The sequence below is a fragment of the Equus asinus genome, chromosome X (genome assembly GCF_041296235.1).
Source record: "Equus asinus isolate D_3611 breed Donkey chromosome X, EquAss-T2T_v2, whole genome shotgun sequence".
In the NCBI taxonomy this organism is placed as follows: domain Eukaryota; kingdom Metazoa; phylum Chordata; class Mammalia; order Perissodactyla; family Equidae; genus Equus; species Equus asinus.
In genome coordinates, this window is record NC_091820.1 from 99,404,427 (window position 1) to 99,417,697 (window position 13,271).

The 13,271-nt window shown below is 42.7% G+C and overlaps 1 protein-coding gene across 1 annotated transcript; it reads right to left on the reverse strand.

Moving 5' to 3' along the window:
- Window positions 1-430: 430 nt before the first annotated feature.
- SERPINA7 (serpin family A member 7) lies at window positions 431-5,733 on the reverse strand. The gene is made up of 5 exons (XM_014855967.3): window positions 5,683-5,733; window positions 3,465-4,100; window positions 2,127-2,400; window positions 1,244-1,391; window positions 431-705 (listed from the first exon to the last, which is right to left on the reverse strand). The coding sequence occupies exons 2-5, from the start codon at window positions 4,081-4,083 to the stop codon at window positions 502-504; spliced, it is 1,245 nt and encodes a 414-aa protein (XP_014711453.1). The 5' UTR covers window positions 4,084-4,100; window positions 5,683-5,733; the 3' UTR covers window positions 431-501.
- Window positions 5,734-13,271: the final 7,538 nt, after the last annotated feature.

Genomic DNA, 13,271 nt, shown 5'->3' on the forward strand with positions numbered 1-13,271 from the left:
ACAACCAACCAGTGGTAGTTCTGGCAAGAACACAGAGAACCATTTTGATGGGATGAGAGAAAGGAGGTTGAGAAGTTCTCATATAATCCACTGCATTTGCATTGTTTTATATTCGTTGATCTTATTATTAGAATAATGGGATATGAGGACCTGACCTGCATTTCAACTATTCTCCAGAGGGCACAAGAGGGGGTATTTCCCTGCCCAGTCAAATTCTTTCGAGCTAACTAACTGGGCATGCGGGGAGGGTGTTCTGACAAAGAGGAATGCACTGACCTGGGGCCTTCCTGTGCTTTGGGCAACAAGTCACTCATTGACCATGTGAATGTTTGGTCACAGGAGTGGCCCCTTTCACACCCAATGCAGTTTGTCTAGGGTCCAATCTCCACCCCTGCACAAAGGAAAGCACGTCCAAGCCCACATCGATTACATCAAGCTATACTATTTATTTATTTCCCATTGCAATAAGCACATGCAATTAGGCAACGGCCTCTTTCCCAACTACACTTCTGTTGGGTCCACAACTTTCCCTAGAAAGAGAATGCTCCTGGTGCTTTTCTCTAAAATCAACAACAGAAAAGATCTATCAAATTGGATGATAGGATGAAAGAAAGTTATCTCAGGCTGATCCAGGAATCTGACTTCAGGGACAGCTACAGCTTCAGTTCCCGTTTCACCAATGTGCAGCACAACCTTGTGGGCAGCCTGTTGGGGGAGAAGAAACATTGCTGATCCTCTGAAAAAAACAGGAAAAGTCTTTGTGATGATTTGGAAGCAGGAAGGGAAAAGGAAAGACAAGGTTACCCTTTTACTGAGCTGTGTTGATGGTGCTTGAATATGAAGGCTACTTGGCTAAGTGTAGTAAATGAATCTCTGTTGATTTTAGAACTAGCTGTAAGGGAACCACCTCTTTCTCCATGGCTTTCTGCCTCTAGAAGTCACTTCTCAAGCTTTCTCCTGCCCTCACCACACCCTCCATAACTGTATCTCATTAGCATCAATTCTGATCATTAAGTTCTTCTACCAGAATCATTTTAGGACATAAGGGTAAGGGATGGAATAACTGTTACAGTATCTTGTTTGAGGGTAATGAGAATGACTCCAGAGTGAATCTGGCCTAGAATGAGTCATTCTGCCTCTCTAAGCTTCACAGTGCTCATTGATAAAATGAGAGAGTTGAATTAACTGACTCTCAATGGCCCTTCTAGCTCATATATTCAAGAACTCTAATCTACCAACTTACAATGGAAAGTTTAAGACCGTTGTCCTTTGTGAGTCTAGAAAAATCAGCATTGTCAGCAAAAGCATCCTGGATGCCCATCTTCAGAAGGAAGGCTCCAAGGTCATATGTGGCAGAAATGGAAAACTTTGGAACAAACAAGTCAATCCACCTGTTGGGTAAGAGGCAAGGAACACATGGCTATCAGTACACCAAGCTCATGATTCCCTCCCTCTCTCTGTCACTACAGTATTATATTGGACTCTGCTCCTCCCCTAGGTATTGACAACCATTGCTATTCAGGTCAACACATGGCAGGGCACCAAAACCTCAGAAGTTATCCCAGAAGGAATGATCTCTGGTTTAGCCAATGTTGGACTGCAGCACTGGAAGTAGGGAGGTGTGACTCACTTACAATCAAAAAGTAACATCTCTGGGTGTTGGCCAAGGTTGAGGACCCAGTGGCATTAATGCCAACAGGTAGTACCTGGGGAATCTCAAGGTTTTCCATCTAGCACTCCCAGCCCAGTGTGGCTGCTCATCCAACTCTTAACATTAAAATCTAATCCATCCCTCAAGCTCTAGTTGTCCTCTGGGAAGCCATCAATTTAATAACTGGCTGACTTTGGACAGTTCGTTTTATCTTTCTAGCCCTGACTTCCTCATTTGAAAAATGCCTATGATACTATCTCTTTTACAGGTTTGTTGATGTGTTTAGCAGAAACGAAGTAAATAAAGTGTCTGGTATAGCGGCTGGCACAGAGTATGTTCTCAGCATTCTTTAGCGGTCATCACACAGCTGTTAGGTAGTTTAGGGTGATTCTCCTGCCTCTGAGTTTCTCTGAACTCAGTCTCACCTGTACCGTTATGCCCACCTTCTACTTCTCACATCATCTAAGATGTTTACCCCTTCTGCAGTAACCGGTTCCACTTCTTCAATGTTTTAGATGACATGGCCCCTTCCACCCACTCCATCTGGCCCTCCTTTGGAAGGACAAAGAGTGCAAGAGAATTCTTGCTGTAGTCCATTTGCAGCACTGTGCAGTTCAGCTCCGTATCCACCAGGTAATAGTATTGTTCCATCTGGTGCATCATGGGCACTTGCACCGTTGTGGTCTTGTCCACTGAGAAACTGGAACCCTCTTCTGTCTTGGCTGGATCAAAAGGATTTGCCCACTGGGCTTAAAATACAGAGAAAAGAGACTTGTTTGTTTTAAACCAGTATTAGTGCCAATGAGAGCTTTTCCAACAGTTATCTCATTTAGTAATTAAGGCCATGACAGAGGTAGGTACCTACTGTCAACCATTTTTACAAGTGAGTAACTGAGGATCAGGGAGAGAAAGTGACTTTACATGGTCTCCCAGCTAGCTGATGGCAGAGCCAGGAGTCACACCCAGGGCTGTTAGACTCTGTGTTCAATAGATGTTCCATCTGTGTTCAAAACCACTATACTTACACTAAACCCATCAGAGCCACAGTTTCCTCTTCCGTAAAAAGGTATAAGCACATCCAACATACAGGGTGAAATGAGACAATGGATCTGTTCTGCCGTTTTATCCGTCTACAAGTATGTGGTTTGTGGCCAAGAATTGTTCACTCCTCCACCAAACATGGCTGACATGTGCTGTAGAACCAGGAGAAATCATTTGGGCACAGCACCTTCAGAAAAGAGTCATATGATTCTTGTTGTTACAAGCACCAGCTTTAGAATCAGGCAAACCTGGGCAGGAATACCAGCTCTGAAACTTATTAACTGTTTGTACCTGGGCACTTGTAAGGATTAGATGATACAATGTGTGTAGATCACACACAGCAGCATGGTGCTTGGTACATAGTGGGTAGATAGTACATGATAGAAGTATTTATGTAACATGCCCAAGACTGTACAGCAAGTCAGGGTCACAGTAGGATTTAAACCCAAATCTGTTTACCTGCCAAATGCAAGCTTGTCCCACATCACCAAATCTTTTGGAAACTATGATTCTCTAGCTAGATGTTAGCAGGACGTTCATACCATTGTCACTCACCTCTCTGAAAGTGCCCTCTCCCTAGAAATTTCCTGCGTTCATCTACAGAGCTATGTGTGCCTCTGGGAAGATCCAAAACTACATACAGCTATGTCCAGTGGAGCAGGTCGTATGAGGGACACCTACTGATGCCAGTCAGAAGAGACAACCAGCACCCCCCAGTGCCTCACCAAATTATCAGAACATGGAACTAGAAACAGGCCTATTAGAGCTTTACCTTTAAAGTGAATATAGTTCACCAGAACCATGATGGTGTTTGGTTTGAGGTCTTGGATGAGGCCCACAACTTTCCCTTTGGTTTGCTTCACCACATGACTATTGATCTCCTGCTGGGCTGTAGAAATATTGGAGAAGTCAGTAGAAAAGACTTCAGTCTCATAAAGGCTCTTGACATCATCCAAGAATTTTGCCAGTGGTTTCAGCTGCTTTCCAATGAAGAGGGCATTTCCCATCTGTAATTCTAGCTCCTTCTTTGGAAAGTTCAGTGAACATATCAGGTGCTGGAAGCCCTGCTGGATCTCTGCTATTGGGGTGTCTGTGAGGTTGAACCCCAAGCTCTCCAGGATCTGTGTTTGGGTGTTGGAGCAGGCCCCAAGGGAGAGCATGGCCAAAGCTGCAGAAATGCTCACAGGGGAAAAGAAGATGTTCCGATCTGGGGTCTTCACAGTGAACCTCCGGTATAGGTTGAATGCAAAGTCAGCATTGATGGATGACATCTTATAGAGAGTGGCATTTTGTTGGGGAGAATGGCAGCTGGTTTCTCTGCCTTCAGAGCTGTTAGATGGTGCACAATGAAGCCCAAGTACCAGTAGAACCAGATAGAGGAACAGTGGCATTTTGGAAGGAAGGTAATCTATAAGAGATGAAGTGAGAGAACCATTGGGGAATCTCAGCTGCAGGAAAACTTAAAGCCAGAAGCACATAATAATCACCCATCATGATTAGTAAAACAATAGAAGATATTTCATGGTGTGCTCACTAGGGGCTGTGTGGAGGCCTCTCTCCCATAAAAAACTGATGACATCTAATAGGGGCAGGGAGTAGGAGAGTTGGCTCGCTGAGGCCACAGAAGTAATGGCATGGATTATCATTCAGATGTAATATCAACATATGAAAACTATGAACAAATTAAACTCTCGGAAATTGAATAACTTTTTATTTGAACTAGAGGCAGCCTTTTGGAGAGGGAGGAGTTTAAATAAAACTAGTACTCTCGCTGCTTACATTATTTTTTGTATATTAGTGTTTTGGATTTTTTTTTAAATTTGGCACTTTTCTTAAGATAAAAGCTATAAGAGATGATATGAGAGAATACCTGTAGTGGTTTTTTGGATAAAATAAAAAAGAGAATAATTTTCAAAAGATATTTTTAATTATATTGGAAGGGTGGTGGTTTATAGAGCCATGTACAAGATCATGAGCTGAAATTGATGCATTCACACAATGCACAGAAGCCACAGGAGTGTTTCCAAACAACGGGAAGATGAAAGTATAACTTTTTGCATTTCAGATCTCTCTCACTCTAAGTATCATCTAAAAGAGTAATTTCTAAGTTGCAAGACATCTTAAAACTATTATTCTCACACTCATTAATGTTATTTTTTAATTATTAGAGCAGAAGCCAGAAAATATGAGGTAAGACGCTCTGTGCCTGCAAGATTACAAGTCAGTGGAGTAAGAGAGTCAGCTGTGGAATCCAACAACCATGGGTGTAAGTGATCAGAAGGAAGTGATCCATGGAATCAGGCAGGACTCCTTATTCAGTCCTCCATTCTCTTCCTGAGTGATCTCATTCACTCCCAGGAACTCAAATGCCACCACACAAAGCTATATACTCTAGCTGAGATTGCTTTCCTGCATTCCCAGCCATTTGTCCAGTTGCCTACTGGATACATCCACCAGAATGTCCCACATATACCTCAGTTTCAAATTGGAAATATCAAAGTTTTCAAGGTAAACACATCTCCTTAGCCCTCAAGCCTGCTCTTTCATCTTCATTCCACATCGCTATCTACTGAGACTTCCATACCAAAAACCAAGGATTCATCCTAGGGGCTTCTTTTATTCTCATTCCCAACATCTAATGAATCATGATGTTCTATGAGTACTATCTTTTAAAAACCTCTCAAAACTTCTCCTTTCTACTGCCACTGCCTCAGTTCATGACCTGAACTTCTTCACAGCTCCTAGCAGGTCACACTGCCTTCAATCTCTCCCACCCCAACCCCCCTGCTTCTATCCCTCTATCCAATCTCCACATTGTCACCAGAGTCCTCGTTCAGTAAAAGTCACAGAGACTGGTAGGAGGTCAATTATCAGATGACCACACTTAGACCTTGGCCTCTGGTGCTAGGAGTTTGGAGCTCATGGTTATTTGGGATTCTGAATTGCTGATAGAGACGTTCAAAGTTCCCAAAGAGAAAAAAAGTACTTACAGCATATGCCCAAGAAGCCACTAGCATCTCTCAGAAAGCAAAATCTTTCCATCTTTATAACGTGCCCTGTATTGCAAAAGTGGAGCACTCTTAGTTACTCATTAACCCCAGCATTAACCCTGGGATGATATTTTCAAAGCTGATGCACAAAAACAAGGCCAAAAGGAACAAGGTGAAAAATGATAAGGATGGAACTTTGAATGGTTGCTTCGGCTGCCAGATAGTTCATCTATAACAAAAAAGAAAGAAGACTGTCAGACTTGGAGGAGTCCAGGTTCGTGCTAGGAAATGTATCTTTTCAGCTGGCAGGATGAGGACCATGGGCAAAAGTGCCAAGAGGCTGCAGGATAAAGACTGTTTCCCCCATCAGGGCCAAATAGTGCTGAGATTGGCAGCCTTTTGAGAGAACGGTGCATATAGGCAGAGGTTGGGTGAACCTCTCTAATGGATGTTGTAGAAATTATTTATTCATTGTCTTGCAGGAGATGATGACAAAAGTAGCTTCCAACTCTAGATTTCTGACACTGCATACATCTATGTCTGCTCAGAGAGAAACCAGTCCTGTCTTCTGGTCACTAAAATCCCTGTGCCACAGGACTTCAAAAGAGGATGCAGAAGGAGCCAAGGAGAGTGGAATCAAAGATTTCACTGTCCAGTATGAACCATGTACTGAACTGTGTGCTGCAAAGAGGCAATGGGAGCAAAGAGCACTGGGCTCAGACAGGAGACCTGAGTTCAACCTTGCCTCTACCAGTTTCTAGGTCTAGTAGTAGTAATAATAGTACTACTAGTAGTAGTAATAACAGCAACTTCTGCTTATTGGGTATTTATCATGTGCAGGGCAAGATGTGAATCATCTAATTCCAGACACTTACTGCTTCAGAACTACATTAAGGATGTGTGAACGTTAAGTGAGGGTTGGGGATTGGGTGAATAGCGGCTAGCTTGAGATAGCCTAGACCACAGTCTCTGGTGGGACTTGGAAGCCAAGTTAAATAGCGTAGACTTTACCTTGAGGGCATTAGAAAGCCCCTGGGGGAGTTTGACAAGGCAGTGACTGGATATAGGGTGTTTGTGCTGTGACATTGTTTCTTCTTAACCAAACATAGACAGAGCCCCTACTATGTGGAAAGTACCACACTTGACACTGGGATTTCAGAAATGAATGCTAAATATCAGTCCTGAACCCAAGGGATCTTTCTAACTACCTGACACACACTGCTCAGACTGAAAGGGACAGGGCACATCTCACATATGGGATAGTCATGGGTGCATGTGTCTCGCAGCAAGGCAATGGAAAGCTCAGATCTCCTGACACTGAAGTCAGTCCATGCCCACTCCTGGTATATAACACAGTCTGCTTTCTCAGTTATAGGCAATTGCTGCAGAAGAAACAGGCAGACTATCTAGAAAGAAAACTTCCGAACCTGTGCCCTCTGCTGGCATAGTCAGACAATGGCACAGCTTGTTTTCTGCTGCATCTGACTCAGCTGAGCTTTGCTAGCAGCTAGCAACTGCAGAGTCTGTCACCGACATATGAGAAGAGCAGCCCTGCCCCCGCAGATTCCCCTGTTCTGCACTCTGGAGTCCTGTCATGCGCACTTGTCATGTCTTTGCTATGTAGAAACTATGTAATTTTGGGCCAGTTACTTAATATCCTTGAACCTCAGCTTCCTCACGTCTAAAGAGGAATGATAACAACCCTCACATCATGTGGTTATTGGGAGTATCAAGTGAAATTTAGAGATGGTGTCTGGAAGTTCTTACATAGTGCCTGTCATATAGCAGAGATCCAGCAACTGTTAATCCTCTTCCCCTCCGTCATGCTTTTCCTCCCCCAATGAAAGTCTTCACAGTTCCTATATATCACCTCCCCTCCATTCCCAACTGCTGTTCAGTTCTGCTTTCTGGAAATGCGTTCTCCCTAAGATTAAATGGATTGATTGACTGTTAATGTGTAAGATGTTTTTTAAAATTTATAATTATAACAATAATTTCAGTCTTGTGTAAAGCTGCTGGAGCTAGCACATTGAATACAGAATCTCTTGGAAGTGTAACCATACCAATAAATTCTATTAGACCTAAAATTATGCCCATCTGTCTCTTGGGATGAACACCACCACAATCCATTTCCACAAAAACTCCTCAGCATTTTGAATTAGAAATTCCACAGTTCAAAGCTTCATAGTTTCACAGTTATTTTAATGTGAAAACATTGGTTGCCTACATTTGACTTGATATTTGACCCTCCACTCCAGTCTGGGGGTAAATGATGAGGTCTTACTCTAGTTATAGGTATGTAGACACCAATGGGTGTGGGGTGGTGGCATTAGGAAAACTGGCTTCTTCTCACAATTTAAGTTTCACAAGCAAGAAAAATATCGGATATTTAAACAAGAGAAAAACAGCCTCATTGGACAAAGAGAGGAACTGTTTCTGTTGGCAAGGGATGCTCAGTGGGCATTTTGAGCTTGGGGTTCTTTTAATTTCCTCAATTTTCCGATTCTTGAGTTTTCACTCTTTTCACTTCAATGATTAACTTTGAAAAAAGCGACCTGTCAATGCTGGGAAATGAATTAATTCTGTAATTTGGTAATTCACAGGATCAAGTGCTGAGCATAAGATTTGGCTAATTAGCTGCATTAGATAAATTCTATCTGCATGTTGACTGACTTCAGTATATTCCTTGAGCATTTGAGCCAGGAATTTAGGGTTTTGAGCATATCACTCTTTTTCTTAAGCTTTCTAGTGCCATCAGAAGCTTTCACCTCACCCCACAATATTGAATTCCTTAAAACCTTCAGATGTCTCCGTGGCAGCAATGAGGTCCTCCATAGCCATACTTTCAAAAGGCTCTCTATTGCAGAGGACCACTTAATTAGTTGCTTTGTCTTTTCACTTCACGGGATTTGCCATCTCATCTCATACTCCCTTTCTAGAACACGAATTTTGTTTTCAACTGCCTTTACCCCTATTAGACAAGATAATCAACTTCAAAGATCCATAATTTCCTTAAATTTTCTTACATGAAACCTAATTACTCATATTAATGTCTGTATCAGTCAGAGTTTATGATTCTAAAAGGTAACTACTATTGGGTAACCTTAACAGAAAAGACATTTAGTGGAAGATATAATGCTACACAAAATTAACAGGCATGCCAGAGAATCTTACTCCTTTTGCATGGGAGGAGATGTGGGGACAGAGTTAAGTATCTACTCTGGTTCATGGACATTGGTAAATGGCTTATCTGGCTGTGCATCAGAAGCAACTTGATTGTAAAATAGGTGATAAAAAGATGTAAGGAAGAAATACATGCATAGATATCTGCAAATAGGAACAGAGTGTGAAGGTATTCGTGTCCATGTAAATGCTCACCAAAGAGCAATATCAGCAGAGTAGAAGTTCAACAGTCTGGTTGGTAAGATGATGCGTTCTGTGGATGTCAGTTGGCGTTTTTCCCCAAATGCCCAAGTCTTGGTCTAATGTGTTCATGAAGAAAGCAGCCATGCCAGCTGGGATGGAAGTCATGCATGGGCTCAGAAACAGGCACCTCTACTTAACATGGCTGATCTGCCTACATCTATATCAGATATCAACATAATACGGCACAATATCTCAGGAGGACTAGCAAGGTAGCTAGTTTTAGCTTGATTACATTGGAACACTTCCATTATAGAAAGGGCATTGTTTTGTTCTCACAGGAGTAGACAATGACTGTAAATGAGGCTTTGCCTTTCTTGTGTGCAAACTTTGTGCCAAATGAGTCACCCATGGACTTATAGAATGCCTTATCTACCATCATGGTATTCTATACAGCATTTCTTCTAACCGAATATTCATTTCATGCCAAACTATATGTGGCAATGGGCTGACACTCATGAAATGCACTGGTCTGATCATATTTCCCATCACCTTGAAGCAGCTGGCCTTTTAGAGAGTGGAATGGTCTTTTGATGACTCAGTTACAGAGCCAGCTAGATGACAACATCTACTAGCACAGGACAATGCCCTCTGTGATACGGTATATGCTCTAAATCAGCATCCAAAATATGGTGCTCTTTCTTCCATAGCTTGGATTCATAGGTTGGGGAATCAAGGAGTGAAAGTGTGTGTGGATCCCCTCATTATTCTCCTAGCATGAATCCACTAGCACAATTTTTGCTTCCCATCCCTATAAACTGGTGTTTTCTGGTTCAAATGTCTTACTTCAAATGGATGCTTCTACCATGGGGTGCAACAATGGTTCCACTGAAGTTGTAGTTGAGGTTGCTACCTGTCCACCTTGGGTCACTCATGTCACTGAATCAATAGGAAAAGAAGGGGGTTAGGGTACTGGGTGGGGTGGTAGATCCTGCCTATCAAGAGGAAATTTCATTGCTATACAAAAAGGGGATTTATAATGCAGGAGTTTCCCAGGGATGCCTCTTAGTATTCCCGTGTGCTGTGACTAAAGTCAATGGAAAACTACAGCAACCCATACAAACAGGACTGCTAATTGTCCAGACACCCCAGGAATGAAGAATTGGGTCACTCCACCAGGCAAGGAACCTCGACCACCTAGGGGCTTGCTAAGGACAAAGGGAATATAGAATGGGTAGTGGAATAAGATAGTTGAAATCACCAGTTATGACCACCAGACTGGTTGCAAAACCAAGGACTATAATAGTCAAGAGTATTTCTTCCCTGTTTTGATATCAATATACCTGTGTTTATATTAACCATTTTTTCTTCCAACTTCCTTTCCCCCTACTTTTCCTATTTATATAAGATGTGTTAATTATGGTTAATTTTGATATCAGTGTACAAGTTACAGATGTCAAAAGGGACTGAGAGGAAGAATGAACATCACCCAAGATGGATAAAGGGACTTTGTATCTTCTTTTCTGAAGAGGGTTAGCATGTTTTCAGTTGCACATGGGATAGTTGCACCGTGATAGGCCGAAGCATGGCTTTGCTCTTTTCTTGACTTGGAAGTGTGTATAGATATTGAGTTGATGAGGGCTAGACTGTGAAAGCTCTGTAATGTGTCAACTTACTAAGACAAATTCCATTTTCTAGATTTCTTTATTTTGCATGTTTCCAGTTAGAGCTGGCCACCATAAAAATTGGCCTAAGATCTGGAAAGCAGAAAAAAACAGTAGCCATGTTTCACTCTTGGAAGGATGATGTAGGTGAGGAGCCCTGTTGTGTATCACATGCTTTTTTATGCGTCTACTCGTTTGCCTTGTTGGCAATGGCAGTAGGCAGGCTCACAGCTCCAGGTACCAGGGCTATATTCTCCCAGCTTCTCTAATTTCTGGACCAAGTTCAAGAGGGACTTTGTGGTAAGAGTCCCAGTTCTCATGCAGGTCAGGCATGGCAGCAAAGTTTTAGGCTTGAAGATAGATAAAGTCTGGCATGGGTCTCAGTGAGAGAAAGGAAAGATACAGGTTCCATCTTTTTCGCATGATTAGGTTTTTCCTACGTTTTCCCAGTTCCTAGTCATTCTTTTTTCCTGACCATGTGTCCTGTGAGTTGAGAATCAACACCAGACTCCAAAGAAACAGCTGAACCAAGACTGTTTTACCAGTTACCACGGTAGTGTAAAGTCAGATGTCTATTATAATTCGCTTCTTCCAGAGAGAAAGAGTCCACGACATTCTAAGTGGACAAGGACATTTTGAAGGGGCAAGTTGAAAACTGTCCTACTCAGCAGTCTGCTACCTATCTTTTCATGTCCACCTTAAGTCCTCCTTCCTCCTTTTTTGAAAAAAGCCCACCCACTGTCACCCATCCTGATTCTTTCAGCTACAAAGTTTGTAGTCAATGTATTACATGTAAAGTAACGTTAGTTATAGCTCTACTTAACATTCAGCCTTTTCTCCTAGCGAGACTTTGAGACTCTTGTTTCCCAGAACCGTGGCACCTCTTTCTCAGTCACTGATAATGTTTTTGATCAATGGTGGAGGAGGTGTGGTAGAGACAACTTGGTCTGATCCTTTCATATTCCCTCAGTCAGGGCCATTGACTTTCCCTGTGGCTACTTAATTAAACTTCTGTTTTCATGTTGCCCCAAAAGCTGGATAGAAAAGAAGCAATCTTGTCTTAAATGCAGATTAGACATCAGGAAATCTTGGTTGGAGACTTGATTCTTCAACTAATTTGCATGACCTTTGGCAAGTTAATTAAGTGCTAGGAGCCACTGATTTTCTCTGCGTCTGGTTAGTTACCTTACTACACTCCTTCCAAAGTTTAAACCAATGTTTTTTTTAACAATGCTATGCTCCCTTTTTGAGGTGGGACTGTAGGCAAAACTAACTACATCGAAATTGGGTTGGAGTGATAAAAGGAGTTTATCAGTGTTACTTTTCTGAAATGTGATATTTCTTAATTCGTTTGCTGTTTCTTTTTCTAAAATATTTTTCAGAGTTACAAATCATTTTGCTTCTCAGAATAAATGTGAAAAAGTGTTTGACTCATCCATTAGTTTAAGAATTTTTTATACTTGATTTTTTGGCTTAGTGGATCTGAATGCAAGAGAAAATCTTTGTTTACTCAGATCATCCTAGGAAGCCTACCCTCTTAATGACTTTCATGGTTGCCTTTAAATAAGTGTTCTACTTTCTGTATTCATTCTTTAGAGGCTTGATGTGAATTTGGTAGCATTTATTAAACACCTTCCAGTTTCTGTTTTTAACACTTTTTCAACCCTCTGTTCTGACTGAATTCATTTCAACTTTGTACGTTCTTTTTAAGCAGCTTAAAGAACGTTAGTATGTCAAAATTCTTTTCTCTCTGTCTTCTTGGAGTCTTTGACTACTGCTGAGATCTGAGCTATAAAATTTCTTATGACTCTGTCGCTACTGACATGATCTGTCTGTCCCTAGAGGGCAGATGCGGGGAGGGGAGTCACAGTTCCTGTGCTGCAGGGCGGAGCTTCATTGGAACACTACAGTTTTGCGGAAAATGGTGGAATTAAATAGATCTGGCATGGGCCTAAAAGGTAACACAGGACTCTAAATTCTCAAAGATAAGAGAGATTCTGAGCAATCTAGAACCAAACGGCCTTGATCACTCATTGGACCCTGGACATGTCAATCCTTGCCTCTCAAAAAATGAGCTTAGAGCTCGCGAAGACAGAAGCAGCCCTTTGTTGACCATTCAAAGCCCCGCCCCCTGTCACTGGCCCATCTGCTTCTTTCCCGCCCTGTCCGCTGTCACCTCAAGCACAGTCTTGGTGGCTCGCTCCTCCAGCCGCCCTCCTGCCCTTCCTGCCAGAGGGCCTCCACAGGCACTCTTGAAGACTGTTGTCCCCTTTGCCGCCATCTTCTCTGTCGTCCCCACTGCCCCCTGCCTGGCAGGCTCTGCTGCCCACAGGCTTCCCTCAGAGGCAGTCGCTTCAGCGGCCACCATTTTCGCCGCTGCGGTCGTTGTGACAACCCGATCCCTGCTCAGGTCCAGGCGCAGCCTGGGTCGTCCTTTCTACCATGTCGGCCACAGAGGGGCGAGATTCGGTCGAAGGCAGCCAGCACAGAGCTGATGGCTGCGTGGACTGCGACCCCGGACTCGTCGGGGTGCCTGTGATTCCTGCAGAAAGAACAGGTCAA